This window comes from Bufo gargarizans, chromosome 3 (genome assembly GCF_014858855.1).
Source record: "Bufo gargarizans isolate SCDJY-AF-19 chromosome 3, ASM1485885v1, whole genome shotgun sequence".
NCBI classification, from domain to species: Eukaryota; Metazoa; Chordata; class Amphibia; order Anura; family Bufonidae; genus Bufo; species Bufo gargarizans.
The window spans coordinates 89,856,906-89,880,541 of record NC_058082.1 but is presented as its reverse complement, the minus strand read 5'-3'; the positions used below and the strand labels follow the sequence as shown (position 1 = coordinate 89,880,541).

General features: G+C 46.8%; 1 protein-coding gene across 1 annotated transcript in view; it reads left to right on the top strand.

Annotated features, from left to right (window-relative positions):
• Positions 1-235: 235 nt before the first annotated feature.
• Positions 236-23,636, top strand: part of RNF17 (ring finger protein 17) — a 229,934-nt gene continuing 206,533 nt past the window's right edge. Inside the window, exons 1-3 of the mRNA XM_044288148.1 lie at positions 236-356; positions 11,018-11,118; positions 15,786-15,957. Coding sequence (XP_044144083.1) covers positions 15,826-15,957 — 132 coding nt within the window. The 5' untranslated portion in view covers positions 236-356; positions 11,018-11,118; positions 15,786-15,825. The remainder of the gene's footprint in view (positions 357-11,017; positions 11,119-15,785; positions 15,958-23,636) is intronic.

Genomic DNA, 23,636 nt, shown 5'->3' with positions numbered 1-23,636 from the left:
AAGGAGCAAAACCTGTGATCCATCTGCTGTGCGGCTCTCTGCAGAAACACAGCTTATTGCAGGATCAGCTGTGTTTCTGCCCAGCAGGGTGGGGGCTGCAAACCATGGCTCTGGGGGCCAGGTTGTGCAGCCCTGGTATAGAGTAAGAGAGAAGTGTCTGTCCCTGAACCACATGTATCATCCAGCCTGATTGCCTGTGCAGGCCTAGACGGCCTCTCTAAACGTACACCATCTATACAATTGCTAAATTGACCCTATTGTGTTTTTTGTATTTTCAGGACAATGTTTTTCTCAAGATCGATGAGGCATTGATCGTTGCACATGACACTCTTCATCATCTAAACTCGGACTTCCAGGTACACAGCAATATCATACGGCTTAAAGAGGACCTTTCATCGGTCCAAACATTGTGAACTAAGTATCATGATCTGTACAGCGGCGCCCAGGGGTCTCACTGCACTTACTATTATCCCTGGGCGCTGCTCTGTTCTCCCGCTATGCCCTCCGGTATGTTCGGTTACTTGGTTATAGTAGGAGGAGTCTGCCCTTGTTCTCCTTGGCGTCTTCTTCTCCTAGAAAAAAAACTCTGCGATTGGCCAGCGCTACAGCCTAGGAGAAGGAGACGCCCAGGAGAACAAGGGCAGACTCCTCCTACTATAACTGTTATGGACTATTGATACAAATGGATACTTGCTTGTTGAGGACTATGTTTAGCTAAGATGGCGGCCAGACATTCAGCCTACACCTATAAACTAGAATCTTACTTTGTGTTTTTATCATGTGTTTCTTTGTGGTTTCCGTTCAGCTCAAGCAAGCAGTTACAAAGAAAGAAGTAGTAACGGTTTCACCCAGGGGGGAGGGAGAAGGAATTTCCTCTGGCCGTCAAGGTTACAGAAAAGTAGAGAGTTCATAGCCAATAGAAAATATATACTTTATCTTTCACCCCCCTCCCACTCCATCCTCTCGTGAAACCCATGTTGTTTTCAGAAATAAACCAGAGATACTGATTAACTCCATGTAGTGAGTTGTCTGTCTGATCTCTCCGTGCACGTATCTTAATTAATTAATTTGGAGCAGTACATCAACTGAACTGGCAGCTTTGTCAGAACCAGAACAATTTTGGCACCCATCGTGGGGCTCGAGGATTGGACCCTCTGTTCCCGTACCCCCAGAGACCAGACGAGGAGAGGCGCACTAACGGACACCGGGATCGCAACCCGTGATATGAGGTAGGAAAATTGAGTCATCTTGCCTATAAAGTGTCCCCTGGTGTAGCCTCTTGGTGTTCGTCTGAGGGAGGGGTGCGGAAGCAGTCTGGGACGTCCTCGAGGGCATGAAAGTAAGAACCCCATATGTTTTCTTAAAGTCTTGATGTACTGTGTTGTGCCTATAAGTTGTGAAGACCCTGTTGACAAGTATCACTGACGGAGACACAGAGTTCTCCTGTGTTCCTGTATCGGAGTTCAGCCCGGTGTCTGACTCGAATCTCCATAAAGGGGACGATCACAGATGGGTGGAGAGCGGTTCGCGGTAGCCCAGAGTGTGCTGACCGGGACTCAAAGGTCTTCACGTCCAGTGATTACTCTATGCAGAGGTCTTTAGGCGGCTTCAGTAGGTACGAGAGATAATGGGAAATGAGGAAAGTGTCCCGAAGGGTTACTGTTCACCTGAACAGTACGTGGCGGACAGGAGAGGCAAACGTTTCATAAAAGGATTAAGTAAGTTGGAGAAGAGTTAAAGGTGTCTGTAAAGGAGGCATCCTCATAAAAGGATTAAGTAAGTTGGAGAAGAGTTAAAGGTGTCTGTAAAGGAGGCATCCTATGTAGTGCTACCTGGCAAGTGTTGTTAAACGAGAAGAGAGGGAAGTTAGAAGATGATGAATTGACAGACATGGTCCGTGTGTGGTTGGACTGTAGTAAAGAATTTGAACAGACCGGGGGGAACTAAATTTTGATGAGAAAAGACAGAGATATTTCTGTAAGCCTGGTGTTGCATTGATACATGACTAGCCACCACCCTATAATGGCGCCGGGAAGAAAGCAGGTGGGTGGACCTGCAAAACATGTGGTCAACAGAATCCCTCCTCCCGTGATACGTGCCTTCCCTGTGGGGTTCCCCACCCACAAAACCACACCTTGGTAACTACTCCCCGGCACGTCCCATCACTTCCCGTGTTAGCTACAGCGCCATCTTGTCCCCAGGCAACGCCCATGAACGGACCTTTAATATCATTCGGTCCGGACCCCCCCCGTCACTCCTATGTCACCCTTGCCCCTTCCTACTACCTTGTACCCGATGATAAACCCGGACGGTACATTCATGCTACCCCACTCACCTGCCACCCTTACTCCTATAATGGTAGGGGGGCAACCTGATGAAGCAGAACAGGGGGATGCAGACGGTGCTGCAGAATCCACAATGGGCATACAAAATGCACCGGGTAATATGCAAACTCCTTCGCGGGGTACCCCGACAGACTACGGTGATCCGCCAACTTTACCCCTGGCACCACAGTGGACTGTACCCATGACCGTGCGCCCATCACGACGTTCACAAGATCAAATACTGCAGGGTCAGATTACAGAGTTACAAAAGAACTTACAGAAAATTGAGCAGGGAAACCTTGAGACACTGAAAGAAGCCCTAGCACTTAACCGGCCACAGGGACCACCAAAATATGTGTCTTTCACCCCACAACAGTTATTCACCATAGTGAATTTACTGCCTGACCCTGAGACCCATCCCATGCCCTTTTTCAGGAAACTGTCCCAAGTGCATCAAACCTATGGGTGCACATGGTCGGACCTGCAAAGTATAGTGGAAAACAAGACAGGTGAATACTCCACACTGATAATGGATCAAATCCACATCCCTAAACTTAAAGGTGCTAACTTTGACCCCCAAGATCATGAGTCTGGAGAATTCTTTATAGAACAACTACAGAAATGGACAAAAGCTAAATTTGCAGATCATTTCACCACACTGCAGGACAGCTGCGGGGGATCAGTTGACCCCCACCTTTTTTCTTTTCACAGAAATGTTAGTTTCTGCTGTGTTAGTTTAAGCTCCTCTTTCTGATAAGAAACTGTCTCGCTTCTTGGTCTTTGTGGTTTTCACTCAAATTATGTGACACCCACGGCTGCCGGATGTCTGACAATAAAATTCTGCACTGATTTATATGAGCAAGGGGATTCGCTGCAAACCATTTTGCACCTCATCCCCAATACTCTCTGGGCCAGAGGACCCCAGGATATTGGATACCTCAGTGTCCCACCAGTCACTGTGACCCTGAAGGACCCCAAAGTCCTACCATACAAAGAGACTGGACCCAGTAGCCAGAGAAGCCCCTTCCTGTGTCAGAGCTATCCATGCTGCCAGCTCTCTTCTAAACGTCACATCTGACGTTGTGCTGGGTCATCCCCTCACTATTCTGGCTCCCCATGACATTTCTGCCATCCTCCAGCAGACTCAACCTAAACACCTCACTGCACAGCGCCACATCCGGCTTCCATGTAGTTTGCTTCTGCCAGATAATGTCACCATTCAGAGGTGCCGCATCCTCAATCCTGCTGCACTCCTTCCTCTTCCAAGGGGGGAGTACACTGGAGAATCTGAAGATTTTATTGATCTACAGGCACACTCGAGCTGACACCTCTGAGGCCAGAGGAAACACCCTAGCTGATCAAGCAGCAAAGGAAGCAGCAGTGAAAGAGGAAAGAGTCCAGTCAGACCAGATTATGATAACACAGGAAGACCTGGAACAAGAAGAAATCACATGGGACCTCCTGAAACAAATACAGAAACAGGCCACGCCACAAGAAAAATTGGATTGGCTAAAAGAGTCAGCCCAAGAAGAGAAAGAATCTGGACTGTGGACCCAAGGAAAGAGAGTATCTCTGCCCAAAGCTCTCTATCCTCTGATAGCTTCAATAGCTCATGGGCCCACCCACCAATCTAAGACCATCATGAAAGAACTAATAGACAATGGCCCCAGGGATAACCCCTGTCCTGGTGAGGCATACTCGGTCTTGCCTCATCTGTGCGCAGTGCAACCCGGGAAGACCTGAGCCTACACCAACCAAATGTCTCCCCAAAGCCTAGTACCCGTTCCAACGGATTCAAATTGACCACATCCAGATGCCAATGTGCCAAGGGTTTCAATATGTGCTAGTAGTGGTAGACTTGTTCTCTGGGTGGCCAGAAGCCTACCCCGTCCGAAACCAGACAGCAACCACTACTGCAAAAAAAAACTGATGCAGGAGCTTGTCTGTAGGTTCGGAGTACCTGAGGTCATTGAGAGTGATCAGGGCCCAGCATTCACTGCTAGATTAACCCAAGAAGTCTGGAAGATGGTAGGGTCACACTTAGCCTATCACACACCCAGACCAAATGGCAAGCCACATGTAGTAGAGACGAGCATTACCAACAAAATTGTTAGTTCCATCTTCATATATCCCATGATAGCGCAGATGTGGGATCATCTGGTAGTAGCAACAGACTACCTGGATGACCAAATATGGGAAGTGATGAGACTTATGAATACCTCAAACATTGTGCAAAACCAGTTAATCATTGTCACCAACCAACACACATTAGTTCTAGATTATGTTACAGCTAAAGATGGAGGTATGTGCCAGGTTGTGGGACCCTCTTGTTGCCATTACATAGACCCGCAGGGTAATTTGCAAGTTAAGGTGGGTATAGAGAAAATGGCGGATTTAAGAGATAAATGGCTGGATGCACATAAAGCTGATAAAGATACATGGTGGTCTGATACCTTCTCTTCCCTTAACCCCAATAACTGGTTCAAAGGTATTGGGGGTTGGCTCATGGGAATTGTCCAGGTAATATTGCAGGTAGCCCTAATAATATTGGTGATATATGTAGTGATTAAGCTCGTTCTTATTTGTGTGACTCGCTTTTCAAAAAGAATGAAGAAAACTGATGAACGACCTATTATGCTCCTCTACGATGAGGAAGGACAGAAGGAAACATCGTTCAACACAGCTCCCCCTCCTCACAATGATGCCTGGCTGAGATAGGGTGAGATGAATCCCAGGGTATTACCACAAGTCCGAGCAACCGGGAGCCTACCTATAAGGGGTAGGTTGTCGCCACTGCGGGTGAAGAGGATACGAATGGTATGCCCAGGGGATTCGCTAGGCGAAGGGAAAGTCTACAATCAAGTCTCCAAGGGGGGACTGTTATGGACTATTGATACAAATGGATACTTGCTTGTTGAGGACTATGTTTAGCTAAGATGGCGGCCAGACATTCAGCCTACACCTATAAACTAGAATCTTACTTTGTGTTTTTATCATGTGTTTCTTTGTGGTTTCCGTTCAGCTCAAGCAAGCAGTTACAAAGAAAGAAGTAGTAACGGTTTCACCCAGGGGGGAGGGAGAAGGAATTTCCTCTGGCCGTCAAGGTTACAGAAAAGTAGAGAGTTCATAGCCAATAGAAAATATATACTTTATCTTTCACCCCCCTCCCACTCCATCCTCTCGTGAAACCCATGTTGTTTTCAGAAATAAACCAGAGATACTGATTAACTCCATGTAGTGAGTTGTCTGTCTGATCTCTCCGTGCACGTATCTTAATTAATTAATTTGGAGCAGTACATCAACTGAACTGGCAGCTTTGTCAGAACCAGAACATAACCAAGTAACCGAACATACCGGAGGGCATAGCGGGAGAACGGAGCGGCGCCCAGGGATAATAGTAAGTGCAGTGAGATCCCTGGGCGCCGCTGTACAGATCATGATACTTAGTTCACAATGTTTGGACCGATGAAAGGTCCTCTTTAAAGAAATGTTATTTTTAGTTTTTATCCAAATCAGGCTTGAACAAGGTAATAAATACAATTGCTGTGTGCAATGTTTGTCGCAGCTCCCTTGTCTATTAAAGGGGTGATGCCAGTAATATATATGTATAGCTGTGTCGCTACAATGTAGCACAAGTCCCAAACTAGGGGACTATACCTGGCTTGTCTGTGGGATTCAAATTGGTTAATGGTCTTCGCCTGTGCCAAGCTAAGTCACCCGGCCTAAGGCTGCATTCACATGTCCGTGGAACACGGTCCGTGTGATACCGGCCTGGATTTCTTCAGAGAGCAGGAGCGCACAGTGTCATTGGTTGCTATGACGCCTTGCGCTTCCTGCTGTCGCCGCCGCTGTACAGTGATACACTAGTATGATCTATACCAGTGTATTAATGTACTGCGGCTGCAGCAGGAAGCGCACAGTCATAGCAACCAATGACGCCGTGCGCTCCTGCACTCTGAAGAAATCCAGGCCGGTATCACACGGACAGTGTTCCACGGACGTGTGAATGCAGTCTAAGTATCAAAAATGTAGACAGCTTGCTGTGTAATGGATTTGGGGGGGGGGGGGGGGGAATGGGTAAACACCATACTAAATTGTAATTCACTTTTGAAATAAAGTTTCCAGAGCTAAAGCATTGATGGGTAATCTCTGTGCAGACAAGCTGTTGTTACTGGGTAAACTGTAAAGGGCTTGCTGGAGCGTTCTTATCTTAAGGCTACTGTCCCACTTGCGTTGTGTGGACTAAATGTTTGTTTAGTCCTGATGCAGGGCTGTGGAGTCTGTAGATAAATGGTCCGACTCCTCAGTTTTTGGTACTTCCGACCCGACTCCTCTGTATTTAATATGCGAATGTATTTTATACATTCCTTGAAGGAAAGAAAGGCAACATACATGTCATTACCACAGAACTACTGGCCAGGAAGCCGCTGCCTTCTCCTGTGTGTGCTGATCTTCTGCTGAAGATAGGGCAGCCGGAGGATCCAGGAAAGGGCATTTAATGTTTTAAAGTTTAAGCTAACAATATGAGTTTACAAGTTTTTATAGCCTTAGCTGAATGACAGCAGTATTTCTAATGGTTTACAGCTTCAGTCTTGAGCTATTGACTATCCATTCCCTTCACTTATACAAGTGTCTCTAGTCCTGCAAAAAACATATTTACTTAATCGGTTATCAGCGAGAGGCTCGGTTAACCACGGGCGTTGCGTTCCCTGTAACAGCGGAACACAACACAATGGAAAGTATTGCCGCTCCTTAACTGTGCATTGCGTGCCATATAGTGAAGCATATGAAAAGCATCGGTCACTTAACGTGTTCGTTTTGCGGTAACGTGACGCACTGCATGCATTGGCCTTTATTCTTACAGTAGAGAAGTACCGTATTTTTCGCAAAAGTGGGGGAAAAATAGCAGTGCGTCTTATGGGGCGAATACTGCGACCGTCCAATGAATAGGCTGAGAGGGAGGAGGGGCCGGGGGCCGGCATCTGTTTCTGTAATGGCAGCGGGGCCCGGTGCAGTCACTATTCTACTACACCGGGCCCCGCTCACTGTAGTATACGGTAATCATATCTAACTTGTGGGTATTGTTAAAGTATTCCAATTATCTTAAATCTAGCGCTGTACTACTTACTACTAACTTCTTGACAGTCAGGAGGCCGGGTGGGCGCTCGTAGCGTAGCTCGCTACGTCACGCGCCTGCTCCGCCCACTTTATGAATGAAGCAGGCATCGGGCGCCGCTGCCATTACAGAAACAGATGCCGACCCCCATTCACTACACAGGGACACTGTTATGGGGGGGTCTGTGGATGACACATAAGATAAGATGCTGTATATGTGTCATCCGCAGTTGCCCCCATAATGATCCCCCATAACAGTGCCACCCACAGATTCCCCCATAACAGTGCCACCCACAGATGCCCCCCCATAACAGTGCCACCCACAGATGCCCCCATAACAGTGCCACCCACAGATGCCCCCCCATAACAGTGCCACCCACAGATGCCCCCCCATAACAGTGCCACCCACAGATGCCCCCCCATAACAGTGCCACCCACAGATGCCCCCATAACAGTGCCACCCACAGATGCCCCCCCCATAACAGTGCCACCCACAGATGGCACCCCCCCATAACAGTGCCACCCACAGATGGCACCCCCCATAACAGTGCCACCCACAGATGGCACCCCCCCATAACAGTGCCACCCACAGATGGCACCCCCCCATAACAGTGCCACCCACAGATGGCACCCCCCCATAACAGTGCCACCCACAGATGGCACCCCCCCATAACAGTGCCACCCACAGATGGCACCCCCCCATAACAGTGCCACCCACAGATGGCACCCCCCCATAACAGTGCCACCCACAGATGGCACCCCCCCATAACAGTGCCACCCACAGATGGCACCCCCCCATAACAGTGCCACCCACAGATGGCACCCCCCCATAACAGTGCCACCCACAGATGGCACCCCCCCATAACAGTGCCACCCACAGATGGCACCCCCCCATAACAGTGCCACCCACAGATGGCCCCCCCCCCATAACAGTGCCACCCACAGATGGCCCCCCCCATAACAGTGCCACCCACAGATGGCCCCCCCCATAACAGTGCCACCCACAGATGGCCCCCCCCATAACAGTGCCACCCACAGATGGCCCCCCCCATAACAGTGCCACCCACAGATGGGCCCCCCCCATAACAGTGCCACCCACAGATGCGCCCCCCCCCCATAACAGTGCCACCCACAGATGCGGCCCCCCCATAACAGTGCCACCCACAGATGCGGCCCCCCCATAACAGTGCCACCCACAGATGCGGCCCCCCCATAACAGTGCCACCCACAGATGCGGCCCCCCCATAACAGTGCCACCCACAGATGGCCCCCCCCCATAACAGTGCCACCCACAGATGGCCCCCCCCATAACAGTGCCACCCACAGATGGCCCCCCCCATAACAGTGCCACCCACAGATGGCCCCCCCCATAACAGTGCCACCCACAGATGGCCCCACCCACAGATGGCCCCCCCCATAACAGTGCCACCCACAGATGGCCCCCCCCCCATAACAGTGCCACCCACAGATGGCCCCCCCCATAACAGTGCCACCCACAGATGCGGCCCCCCCCCATAACAGTGCCACCCACAGATGCGCCCCCCCCATAACAGTGCCACCCACAGATGCGCCCCCCCATAACAGTGCCACCCACAGATGTGCCCCCCCATAACAGTGCCACCCACAGATGCGGCCCCCCCCCCATAACAGTGCCACCCACAGATGCGCCCCCCCCCATAACAGTGCCACCCACAGATGCGCCCCCCCCCCATCCCGTTCCATAACAGTGCCACCCACAGATGCGCCCTCCCCCATAGCAGTGCCACCCACAGATGCCCCCAGCATTCAGTTTTGTGACCGGACACAGAACTGCTACAAGCTGCGGTTTTGTGTCCGGTCATAAAAACTCATTTGGCACTGAAAACAATCCATGTCAAAAGGATCCGTCACACATTGACTTTTAATATATTTAGTGACCGATCCATTTTTTTTTTTCTTTCGATTTCACAAAACCGCATCCTGATGTGTAATAGACTAATAATATTTTAGTCCCATAAAATACATTTAAGAAACAATAAATCTCAAAAGGAATGATTTAGAAGTAAAAATTTCCTCAGATACATTTTTTCAGTTTTTCAGCCAGCAGGATCTTCAGCATTTTCTGGAAACTAACAGTCTTGTAGATATCATGCAGAAAACAAAGGGGGTCAATTTCCTGCTGATCAGTTAAATTTTTGGCTGAGTGGTGATTTTGGGTGTTTCTTCTCCCCCCCCCCCCCCCCCCCCCCCTCCCCACACACACTTTTGACCAGGTAGAGAGGGGTTGCTCCTGCTGCAACCAGTTGCCTTACAACCAGACACAAGAGCAGGATGGGGACATGGCTCATCTCCTTGGACATGAAAACTCTGAAGTTAGAGCACCAAAATAAAATCTTCAACTTTTATTTCTTTACATTAAAATGGCATCCATCACTTAGGCATTTTGGGTTGTTGCGCTCTTCCCGGCAACCCTGCCAATCGGCTATCTGAAGAGGTTACAGCACTCATACGCCTCTTCAAAGTTTACCTGCGTATCGTCTGCTTTGTAGCGGCGGTGCAGTGTAATTACAACTGCTAAGTCTCATACAAGTGAATGGGATGAGCAGTTGTAATTACACAGTGTGCAGGTAAAGTTTCAAAAGGACACAGTGCTCGGACAAGTGCCGCAACCCTTTCAAACATCTGAAGGGGTGACGGGAGTAGCAGTTTTAGGCTACTTTCACACTAGCGTTCGGGGCTCCGCTTGTGAGTTCCGTTTGAAGGCTCTCACAAGCGGCCCCGAACGGATCCGTACTGCCCTAATGCATTCTGAGTGGATGCGGATCCGCTCAGAATGCATCAGTCTGGCACCGTTTATCCTCCGCTCAGCAGGCAGACACCCGAATGCTGCTTGCAACGTTCGGGTGTCCGCCTGGCCGTGCGGAGGCAAACGGATCTGTCCAGAGTTACAATGGATGTCAATGGGGGCGGATCCGTTTGAAGGTGACACAATATGGTGCAAATTTCAAACTGATCCGCCTCCCATTGACTTTCAATGTAAAGTCTGGACGGATCCGTCTGAATGCAAATTACACTTAGACTTTTTTCTGAAATATAATGCAAACGGTTCAGTTCTGAACAGATACCATTGTTTGCATTATAGGAGCGGATCCGTCTATACAGATACCAGACAGATCCGCTCCGAACACAAGTGTGAAAGTAGCCTAACCTGTGTGCGGTCTTCACAGTGGTGCAGTGTAATTACAACTGCTTTCCCATACACTTGTATGGAACATAGCAGTTATAATTATGCTGCATTGTCGCTATAGTGGGGACGACATGCAGGTGGTTTTAAATAGGAAGCGGCGCTCGCATGATCACTGTCACCCACCTTCAAACAGCTGATTAGTGGGAGAGCCGGGAGTTGGACTTCCACCAATCAGATATGTCATCAGTATTATGACGCTGCGCAACTCCTTTAACTTCTGCAGAGCTAATTATTGTATTCAGTGATCATTTTACACTGTATGCATGTCATGTTGAGAATGTCGAAGAATCACTCACTTTTGACTAGAAGCTGTTAATGACTGAGTTTCTTTTGTTCTCTTCCTCGAGTTTAGACTTTAAAAGAGCTGGACACAAGAAATAAGCTGCTGCAAAAGCACATATCTTATACGATTCATGATGCGTTTGGTAAACTTGTGCTTGCTCTAAAAAAAAGGTGGGTTTTGTTCCGTTGTTTAATGTATTCATTTGACCGGTATATAGAAAGCAATGTTTACCTAATGCAAGACCAGCTTTGTGGTTTAAATACATTTATAAATGTGGTATTCTGTCTGAGTGGAGGTTTGAACCTCTCTACTGTCGGGTATTTATTTAATATAAGATATGAAATCCTAAAAATTATGATTTCATATTTTTATGAAATATGAAAAATTTAATTGGCGGACATATAAACGCCAGTTCTTTTATTGATGAGATCTAAAGTTAATTTGTGCAGCTAATGAAACAGGGTGCAATTAATTAAATAAAATATAATTTATTACAAATAGATACATGCAGTAAAAATGGCATACAAATGAATACAAGGATAATATCAAAATTGACCACAAGATGGTGCTCCACTGTTTATGCCGGACTCACTTAACCGCCTCCGGACCGCCTAACGCAGATGTGCGGTCAGGAGGCGGCAGCCCTGCGCAGAGTGACGCATATACGCGTCATCTCGCGAGAGCCGTGATTTCCTGTGAACGCGCGCACAGAGGCGCGCGCGTTCACAGGAACTGAAGGTAAGCGAGTGGATCTCCAGCCTGCCAGCAGCGATCGCTCGCTGGCAGGCTGGAGATGTGATTTTTTTTTTTAACCCCTAACAGGTATATTAGACGCTGTTTTGATAACAGCGTTTAATATACCTGCTACCTGGTCCTCTGGTGGTCCCTTTTGTTTGGATCGACCACCAGAGGACACAGGTAGCTCAGTAAAGTACCACAAAACACCACTACACTACACTACACTACACTACACCCCCCCTGTCACTTATTAACCCCTTATGAACCCTTGATCACTCCATATAGACTCCCTGATCACCCCCCTGTCATTGATCACCCCCCTGTCAGGCTCTGTTCAGACGTCCGTATGATTTTTACGGATCCACGGATACATGGATCGGATCCGCAAAACACATACGGACGTCTGAATGGAGTCTTACAGGGGGGTGATCAATGACAGGCGGGTGATCACCCATATAGATTTCCTGATCACCCCCCTGTCATTGATCACCCCCTGTAAGGCTCCATTCAGATGTCCGTATGATTTTTACGGATCCACGGATACATGGATCAGATCCGCAAAACGCATACGGACGTCTGAATGCAGCCTTACAGGGGGGTGATCAATGACAGGCGGGTGATCACCCATATAGATTCCCTGATCACCCCCTGTCATTGATCACCCCCCTGTAAGGCTCCATTCAGACGTCCGTATGCGTTTTGCGGATCCGATCCATGGATCCGTAAAAATCATACAGACGTCTGAATGGAGCCTTACAGGGGGGTGATCAATGACAGGGTGGTGATCACCCCATATAGACTCCCTGATCACCCCCCTGTCATTGATCACCCCCTGTAAGGCTCCATTCAGACATTATTTTTTTTTTTTTTTTTTTTTTTTTTTCTTACTAAGTCTCATATTCCACTAACTTGTGTCAAAAAAAGACTTTGCCTATTACTGGACCCTACCACGGTAATTCTGAACTTACAGACATTCTATTCCCTTCCACCTCTAACTATTTCTATCCAAACCAATCTGTTCACCTGGCAGGTATATTTATCTGTCAGCTTTAATATATATATTTTTGTGTGTAGTTTTAGAATAAAAACTAACGATTTCATCGTTCCAGTTTTGCCCTGGTTACTTGATGACCTGATCTATGCTAAGAACTCTGTCCTCAAAAGACATACTACCAAATTGTTTTATTTTTATAAATTGTTAATGTACTAGCTAGGTTGCAAATAACCGTTTCGTCCCTTTAGGATTAGCTAGCCGGGGTCTCTTCGCCCCGATTCAATACGAAGAGTGGTGGCAGCAAATTAATTTGATTTCCAGCGTGAAATCAGTAATTTTATTTTTACCGATTGTACATACAATCCTGATTGCATCCTGTCTGGGCCCACCAACCAATCTTAAACGTCTTCTGTGCTCACAGTGGATTCGCCTCCAGAAGTCTCTAGTGGAGACCTGTATGGCAACTGTGGCTTAGTACGACGGGATTGGCGGGTGGTCGTCACAAAAATAAAATCTCACATGAACTCACCATACCCCTCACGGAATCCAAATGCGTAACATTTTTTAGACATTTATATTCCAGATTTCTTCTCACGCTTTAGGGCCCCTAAAATGCCAGGGCAGTATAAATACCCCACATGTGACCCCATTTCGGAAAGAAGACACCCCAAGGTATTCCGTGAGGGGCATATTGAGTCCTTGAAAGATTGAAATTTTTGTCCCAAGTTAGCGGAAAGGGAGACTTTGTGAGAAAATACAAAAAAAAAAAATCTATTTCCGCTAACTTGTGCCAAAAAAAAAAAATTCTATGAACTCTCCATGCCCCTCATTGAATACCTTGGGGTGTCTTCTTTTCCAAAATGGGGTCACATGTGGGGTATTTATACTGCCCTGGCTTTTTAGGGGCCTGAAAGCGTGAGAAGAAGTCTGGGATACAAATGTCTAAAAATTCCCTCCTAAAAGGAATTTGGGCCGCTTTGCGCATCTAGGCTGCAAAAGAGTGTCACACATGTGGTATCGCCGTACTCAGGAGAACCTGGGGAATGTGTTTTGGGGTGTCATTTTACATATACCCATGCTGGGTGAGATAAATATCTTGGTCAAATGCCAACTTTGTATAAAAAAATTGGAAAAGTTGTCTTTTGCCAAGATATTTCTCTCACCCAGCATGGGTATATGTAAAATGACACCCCAAAACACATTCCCCAACTTCTCCTGAGTACGGCGATACCAGATGTGACACCTTTTTTGCAGCCTAGGTGGGCAAAGGGACCCACATTCCAAAGTGCACCTTTCGGATTTCACCGGTCATTTTTTACAGATTTTGATTGCAAACTACTTCTCACACATATGGGCCCCTAAATTGCCAGGGCAGTATAACTACGCCACAAGTGACCCCATTTTAGAAAGAAGACACCCCAAGGTATTCCGTGAGGGGCATGGCGAGGTGAAAGTAGTGGAGTGCAGAAGTGTAAAAGGTGGCCTGGTCATTAAGGGGGTTTCAGCTAGCGGGGTTGAAGTGGTTAATTTACTACACCAAGTACAATACAATACTACTCTTATTTCTTTTATCAAATTATTACCGATTAGTGTACTGGTTATCAAAATATTATAATGCAACAACAAAAAAAACAATAGAGATGAATCTGTGGAAAATCCCTTATGCTCAAAGAATATGGCAGTAAGAGACACCTTATAAATACGCCCGTTGGCCTAACTACGAATAATAAAATCCAATCGGAGATCCCACTCTTATTACAATAATGTAATTACAATATTACAGGAATTCTAATGATGTGCACGTTCATTAAAATTTCCCATAAAATTGTTTTAACACTATTGACCCACTAATAATGGGGTCTCAACTATATGCCAATTGGAGCGATTTTATAATTACTGCAAATGAAATAAATTATACATTACCCCTGGCTTTGGGATAAAGAGCTTTTAGAAGGGACCCAGCTTTCCAAGATTTAGATCTGTCCCGTCCTGTGGTACGTTCCTGACGTGTGAAGTGATGCTGATGTATGAATCTCCAAGTGATTTCCTGATCTCCAAAAACTGGATCAGATATTCTAATCCTTATCTATGCCCATCCCCTCTTGGATTAGGTATTTCCAATTAGATGAGGTGGGTGTGACGTATGGTAATCGTGGGGATGATGTCATTTAATTGGCATCTCTTAGAAACTTCTGCCCATCTACCACTTGATGGCACTGTTGTATCATATAACAATTTTAAATATTTTAAGAATTAACACATATATATTGCTTTATTACACCACTTAAACTTTGACCTTTTCCACCTTAAGTTCTTCAGCTTCCCTTCTTTACTTTAATCGGAAGAAGATATGGTTTGCATCCTTCAGGAATTTCAACTTTCTCAGCAACCATGATACTTACGGCATAGGGCATATGTTGTCCCCATCGTAAGGCTTGTTCTACATCCTGGAACCCCTCTGAGTTTCCTGGCAATCTGGACCATAAGGTGTTATTCACCAGGTCAATCTGTACGGCAAATCGGTGCAGAAGGTCATTACCTATATACATTTGATTTGATTTAAATGTGCTCCGTAGTTTTACTTCCTATGGAGATAGACAAAATGCATCTTGCATCAACATTATGACTCTGGGAATCTCCATCCAGATCATGAACCCATTGGTCCTGTGGAGAGGAACTTTTAATAATTTTAGGATTGGTGACCATAGAGGTGGGGTTAGGGCAAGGGAGTTACAGCCTGGAGTGAGGGAAGGGCTACCCCCTTGACTTCTATCGTGACTTGTGGAGCTGGAGAAGAGTACTTTATAAGGCGATTTTTTTTCATGCATATACATGGCAGAAAAGCGGGACAAGACTGTATGATAACACAATGAGGATGATCTATAAGGTACTTTTGATAGTTTATTAAGTGAAATGCAGGTGAAAGGTTTGCTTTAAGCTTTATTCACATAAAATAAATGTCACAAAAAAAAAAAAGCTAAATATTATAAAATATAATCACTACTATTGTCCATGGTCTTTGATTGGTATTGCAGGCAAACCATTTAGCTTATTCACTATATGGAGTCAGTTTAGATATTTTTATTTTTTTGTTATTTTTCTTAGGAAATCTGATCTACTTACTGATTTAAGAACAAAAAGTGAAATGTATACTGCAGAGCTGCAGAATGCTGTAAAAACCCTAGAGAAGCAGAAAAAGTGTTTGGGGACTAGAGTTGCATTTGTTGAAGGACTGAAAGGGTCACCAATAATGACAGCGTATTGTAATCTAAATCAAGTAAGTATGCTTTGTTTAAATGTGCCGTTTTAACAAACTTTGCATAAAGCAATAGTACAAGCAAAATTACTAAACTTTGTAATATTTCTTTTTAGAGAAAATACTACTTTCCTCCTTCCTGCATTTATCAGTCACTGTTAATTCACGTAAAATCTATCCTGACAGAGGTATAGAGAAACAAGACAGGTTGTAAAAGTAAATTTACCATCAAAAATGCCCTGTCTGACGCAGGAAAAAATGCAGCCTTAAGATTAAAATAGACAAATCGCCAGGACCAGATAGCATACACCGCTGTATCCTAAGAGAATTAAGTAATGTCATAGCCAGACCCTTTTTTTCTGATATTTAAGGACTCTATACTGACAAGGAGTGTTCCACAGGATTGGTGCTTAGCAAATGTGGTGTCAATATTCAAAAAGGGTCCAAAAACTTTTCTAAGAGATGCTATGTTGGAGTACCTCAATGAAAATAAGTGAATAACGCTGTATCAGCATGGCTTCATGAGGGATCGGCCATGTCAAACTATTTTAATCAGTTTCTATGAGGAGGTAAGAAGCTGTAGACCAAAATGTTTGAATATTTTTTTAACAATTTGCAAAATTTCATTTTACTGTACAAGATATTGGTTGCGAATTTTATTTCCCTGGTGGAATCTGGTACTTTTGAGATAAATATATGAAGTCAGGTCCATAAATATTGGAACATCGACACAATTCTAACATTTTTGGCTCTATACACCACCACAAGGGATTTGAAATGAAACAAACAAGATGTGCTTTAATTGCAGACTGTCAGCTTTAATTTGAGAGTATTTACATCCAAATCAAGTGAACAGTGTAGGAATTACAACAGTTTGCATATGTGCCTCCCACTTGTTAAGGGACCAAAAGTAATGGGACAATTGGCTTCTCAGCTGTTCCTAGGCCAGGTGTGTGTTATTCCCTCATTATCCCAATTAAAAGGCCCAGAGTTTATTCCAAGTGTGCTATTTGCATTTGGAATCTGTTACTGTCAACTCTCAAGATGGGATCCAAAGATCTGTCACTATCAGTGAAGCAAGCAATCATTAGGCTGAAAAAACAAAACATCAGAGAGATGGCAAAAACATTAGGCGTGGCCAAAACAACTGTTTGGAACATCCTTAAAAAGAAGGAACGCATCGGTGAGCTCAGCAACACCAAAAGACCCGGAAGACCACGGAAAACAACTGTGGTGGAGTCACCAGCGCTTCCTGAGGTTTGCAATAGGAAACTATCATTACCAGTTTGTCGCCCTCCCGTTCGGACTGGCAACTGCGCCTCAGGTCTTCATAAAAATTCTGTCCCCTTTTCTCGCCCTGCTCCGTTCCAGAGGCATCTTCCTTATGCCTTATCTGGACGACATCCTCATCAAGGCTCCCTCTTTCGCTCAGGTGTCGAGCAGCGTACGGATAACGCTGGAAGCCCTTGCACTTTTCGGGTGGCTGGTCAATCTGCAGAAGTCATCTCTGAGTCCCTTCAGACAACTAGTCTTTCTGGGTATGCTTCTGGACACTGAAGCGGCACAGGTTCGCCTTCCTCTGGACAAGCGACTGGCCTTGCACCGTTCGGTGAGGGTTCTTCTCGATTGCAGGCTTCCGTCCATTCGTCTCTGCATGAGGACGTTAGGGAAGATGGTCGCCTGTTTTGAGGCGATTCCCTTTGCCCAGTTCCACTCTCGCATGTTCCAGAGAGCGATCCTGTCCTCCTTGGACAAATCGTCCGAGAGCCTGGACTAGCTCATCCGCCTCTCTCCCCAGGTGAGGTCGTCCCTTTGTTGGTGGCTGTCGGTTCCAGTTCTGGGAAGGTCTTGCATTCCGATATCCTGAACTGTTACCACCGACGCCAGTCTGCTGGGTTGGGGAGGAGTTTTCCCTCCCAGGACAGTCCAAGGCACATGGTCTCCGTCAGAGTCTAAGCTTCCCGATCAATATCCTGGAGCTCAAGGCGATTCTTCTTTCCCTCCAGCACTGGACCCACCTCCTGAAGGGTCGCCACGGTGGTGGCGTATATCAACCACCAGGGGTGAACACGCAGCCTCGCGGTGATGCAGAAATCTGCTAAGATCTTGCGGTGGGCAGAGGCCCATGTTCCGTCAAGCCTGCGTCGTCCAGAATCTATTACAGGACCTGGAGGTTCTTCCTGGGTTTCTGTGAAAGCCGAAATATGCCACCACTTTGTTTTTCTCTCCCCCACGGTCCTGTCCTTCCTTCAATCAGGGTTGGACCTTGGTCTGACCCATAGTTCTTTGAAGGGTCAGGTGTCGGTGCTTTCAATCCTTTTCCAGTGCTCTCTGGGGCCTTTAAGGACTTTTCTTCAGGAAGCGGCTCATACGGTTCCTCCATACCGTCCTCCTTTACCACCTTGGGATCTGAATTTAGTCCTATCAGCGCTCCAGGCTTCCCCCTTTGAGCCCTTGCGGGAGATTTCTCTATGATGCCTGTCCTAGAAGGTAGTTTTTCTTGTCGCTATCACTTCCATCAGATGGGTGTTCTGAGTTGGCCGTGCTCTTTTGCAGAGAACCCTGCCTGGTTATTCATAGGGACAAAGTGGTTCTCCGGCCTGGCCCTTTTTTCTTCCGAAGGTGGCCACGGACTTCCATATTAATGAGGAAATTTTCCTTCCCTTACTGTGTCCATCTCCTTCACACCCTAAGGAAAAGGAGTTACACCATTTGGACGTTGTCAGAGCTCTGAAGATCTATTTAGCAGCCTCCTGTACCTTCCCCCGTACGGATTCCCTTTTTGTCATTCTGGAGGGTCCTTGCAAGGGATTGCTATTCTCTCTCTCCTGTCCGGAGTGGGGGGAGAAGCCTCTGGTACTCAATGCCCCCTTTTTCCCTCGGGGCCCTTCCCCCTTCTCGGCGTGCCCAGTCCTGTGCTCCACCAGGGCCGCTTCTAATTGAGGCCCCGGCTTCTCTGCAGCCTACTCCCACTTCGGCTCTTCACAGGTTCTTCTATCCCGGTCGGCATCTCCGTTCGGCCGGGGCTCTGGGCCTCTTTAGCAAGGACAGACGGATTGGGCCTGCGCTTCCCTGCGTTTTCGCTGGGGACAGACTACATTTTGGGGGCGGGGCATGAAGATCTCTCCGCTCCTCCTTCTCCATCTGTATTATGGCACGAATCTTGGCACCTTTTCTGCCTCCACCCACCTCCTGTTTAAAGAGGACCTCTGTGGGACTCTGGCTCAAGGCACCTTCGGACAAGCTGCATTAAGGGAAACGGGCCTGGTAAGCTCTGTCTCCCCTTCCTACAGGGTTTAACCTACCCCCTCATCCTCCTACTTGTCACTACAGGGTACTCATCATGTCTGAGCCCAGGCCCCAGGCCCCAAAGCAGGCGGTCACTTCTACGCGCCATTTTGCTTGTGCTTCTTGCCGCTGAAAATTTTAATCCGCTCGGTTAGATTCAAGTGGCTCGTCCCCTGACCCAGTCGCCCCTACTGCCCAGCCTAATGGTATAGTCGGAGTGGGCGCGCTCCCTGTCAAGGATGGTACAGGACATCTCCCATACCAACAAAGCCATTGTGGAAATACTGGGGCGTTTTTCCTCAAGGCCGCCCTTTGACCAAATCTGACTCTGGGGATCCTGGGCCTCATTGCTATCACGGCCGTCCCACTAAACAGGCCAGACCTCCCTCCCTAAGAAGGGTGTCTGCGTCCCCCGTTTCCTCTGCCTCTCCACCACCTGCCAGAGAGTCTCACTCGAATGTGTCCTCCTTGGAAGAGGGATGTTCCGAGGAAAGGTTTTTAGATGCGGACTTTGTCTCTCCTCAGAGCCAGTCTTCAAAACTGTCCTCAATGGTGGACAATCTCATTAGTTGTTAGAGTCCTTACAGGTTCAGGACCCATCACCCTCATCGGCCGGCTCGAATTTTTCCTTCAGGCAGTCCCTTTGCTCGCCCAAATGTTTCCCCAACTACCAGTATTTTGATTCCTCTCTAATCCATTTCCGGAGGATTTGACTATATGAAGTGGTCGTCCTCACCTATTGTTGACCCACCAGTATCCCGCTTGGCAAAACATACCACTTTGCTGATGGCGGATGGGGCTTCTTTCTCTATCAGGGATAAAAAATGTTTTATCTTTCGCAAAATCATCCTTTGAAGCAGTGGGCACAGCACTGTAACTGTTTTGTACCTCTACATGGGTGAGCATGAGCAAAGCTATCGGTGAGTGGGCAAACAAACTGCGTCAGGGTCTCTCCTCTGAGGACTTTCCGATATTGCCCTGCAGCTCTCCCATGCTAGTGCATATATTTGTGAAGCCTCTCTTGACAAGGCCAGAATAATGGCCCGCTCCCCAGCCCTTTTGGCGGCTATTCGCCGTACCCTGTGGCTCTCCTGCTGGGTGCCAGATAATGTTTCAAAGCGGACCTTGACAGCCCTCCCCTTTTTAACTGCAGCAGACTTTTTGGCAAACGCCTGGACGAGATCATTTTTGACGCTACAGGTGGTAAGAGCACTCATTTACCACAGAACAAGTCAAAAAAGCGTAGACCTCTTTTTTGCCCCCTTTCAGAGCTTTTCCAGCCCCAACCAGCCAACCGACAAGTCTGCCCCGGATCAGAAGCGCAAGCCTTCCTTCAAACCTCGCCCTTCCTGGTGTCCCCATCAACAGGGCTCCAAGTCCTATACCCCAAAGACCTCATGTTCCTCTCCTTTCTCCCTTAGACGCCCGGCTAAAACCTCCTAAAATGGGGGTCCCTTAGCCTCCCTCGCCCTTCTGGTACCTGTCGGCTATGTGGCTGAATTCCAGGTTGGAATATACTGCGGCGGGCGGGGGATTGGTAGCCGCAACCCCGGTGGGGCTCTGGGCTCCAGACTTGCTCCTCTTCATTGCTGGAGGCCGCAGGTGTCGGGAACGCAGAGCGTCTGACATCACTTCCGCCAACGTAAGGGCAACCTGAAGTAAGATGGCGGCACCCATAGTAGTTGGAGCGCACGTGCGTTCCACACAGATACCCGAAATCAAGATGGCGGTGCCCTACAGCCGTTCTCATGGCGTGGGACGCATCCCATCCGGTTGACTCTCTTAGGATGAGTCCCGGAAAGGAAGAGGAGGAGCATCACGGCAACAGTAGGGGTATGTGCCGAGGGCATTTAAACCTGAAGGGGGTTAGCAACATGGTCCTTACAGATGGATTCCTCCAGCTCTATTAGGAGAGAGCAGTCCCCAGAGCCTCCTGTCCAGGGTCATGGGGAAAAAGACTACTCATAAGGTGGAACCTAAAAGGAAGCCTAAAAGATGTGCTACTTGTAACAAAAGGCTTCACGATGCATAAGCAAAAAAATTATGCTTGGATTGTAACAATAAAATAATTAAAGGACAGCCTTCTCTCTTAACAGACCTTATAGCCATTATTAGGGAAGAAGTAAAAGCATCTGTGATCCCTTGTTGCCCTTTCCTGTTATCGGTCATACCCTGAGAGCCAAGAGACCTAGAGAGATCTTAGATTCCGACTCATAGGATGTGGAGGTACAATATACGCAGTCGAACGATGGGAATGAAGAGGATTAGATTATTCACCCTCCACATCCTATGATGAATAGTGGAATTACTGCTTCTCATCAGATGATATGGATTCTCTTCTTCTTGTGGGAGGAAATCCTGAAAATGGATACTCCTGTGGCTAGAAAAACGGCTTTTCCCTTTGAGGATTCATCTCTGCTAAAAGAACCAATGGATCGTAAGGCAGACTGACTCTTGAGAAAAACGTGGGAAACATCAGCAGCCTTAGTCTCGAATAACATTGCCGCTACCTCAGTGGCAAGGTCCATGCTTTTATGGTTGTCCCAGTTGGAAAACCATTTAAAAATGGGTACTCCCAGGGAGGATATACTGGAATCTATTTGTCTCCTAAAAATGGCGACTGCATTCGTAGCAGATTCGTCAGTCAGGTTTGTGGCAAAAAACGGTGCACTTCTGAATACGCAAAGAAGAGCCTTATGGTTAAAAAATTGGTTGTGTGACCTAGCATCTAAAAATAAATTATGCGCGATTCCTTACTCAGGGTCTTATGTTTTCGGCCCAGTATTAGATAAAATCGGGAAGATGGTCCTATCAGAAAGGAAGAAAAGGCTTTTTTTTTTTTTTTTTTTACTTAACCCCCAACACCCCCCAGAACAAACAATGACACCAGGCAGGTGGGAGGAAGACTAATATTATTTCTCCCAGTATGGCGCCAGATAACGAAAAACCTGTGGGTGCTTCAAATCATACAAGAAGGCTACAGAATAGAATTTTTGTCAGTTCCTCAACACAAATATGTGCTGACTTGGTATGGAGAAAATACAGCTCAAAGAAACATGATGGAAGACATTACAAAATAAAAAAATTTGGGTGCAGTGAATCGGGTCCCAAAACATCAGGAAGGCAAGGGGTATTACTCAAGACTGTTTCTTGTAAGGAAACCAGATGGTTTGTTCAGAACCATAATAAATTTGAAACCTCTGAACAGATCAATAAAATATTGGCGCTTCAAGATAGTCAGATCGACCAGAAATACTTAAGATTTGCGATAAGGGAAGAAGGCGGAGTGAATCATTATCAATTTGGGTGTATCCCATCAGGCCCCTGTGACTTATTTGTAGACTCGAAATTGCAAAAAGCCTTCCGGAGAAAAGACAGTAAAATCTGATTTTTTTAAAGAAATCAGTTTTTGTACGATCAGAGAGGCAATGAGCATCCTAGGCCTGATGACAGCTTGTATCATGACTGTGCCATGGAGCCAGTATCACACAAGATCACCTCAGAAGATTATCCTCTCTGTTTGGGATGGGAACTATCAGTCCCTAAATCAGAAAATTCTCATAAAAGATGATGCTCTGAAGTCTTTGGAATGGTGGCAGAAGCTGGACAACCTGTCAAAAGGATTTTCCTGGAACCCAAGCCCCTATACTGTTGTAACAACAGATGCCAGTCAGCAGGGTTGGGGGGCAAAGATTGGAAATCATTGCTTCCAAGGAACTTGGAATCAAGCCATAAAGGGGAGATCCTCACATTACCGTGAACTCTGAGCAGTCTGTGGAAACTCTGCAACAAGGTCAGGATCTTCTGTTGGGCCAGCCCATAAGAATTTTGTCAGACAGCATGACGACGGTGGCGTTTCTCAAACAGGGGGGACAAGATGCCCTCTACTTCAGAGTCTTTCCAACAGGATTTTCTCTTGGGCAGAGGGAAAAATCCTATCAGTTTCAGCAGTTCACCTAAAAGGGTCAAAAAAACAATTGGCAGATTTCCTCAGCATGCATTACCTAGACCTAAGCGAGTGGTCCCTTAACAAACAGGTTTTATTGGATTTTACAGCAAAGCGGGGATATCCCAAAATAGACCTTTTTGCAACACGAACAAAATGCTCAAATTCCTTCTCCCGGGATCCAGCAAACCATCCGACTGTGGTAGATGCCTTGTCCCAGAGATGGAATATGAAGCTAGCTTATGCTTTTTCCCTCTTCCCTCTAATTCCAGCTATTCTCAGAAAAAGTAATCAAAAGTGATTTTTATAGCCCGTTCTGTTCGAAACAAGCGTGGTTTCCTGTTCTAACCTCGTTGGCCTTGGAAGATAACTCTTCCCTGGGGACCAGATCTGCTGTCTCAGGGTCCAGTTTGGAACCCGGAAATAAGCAGGCTAAAGTTAACAGCGTGTCTTCTGAAAGAGACTT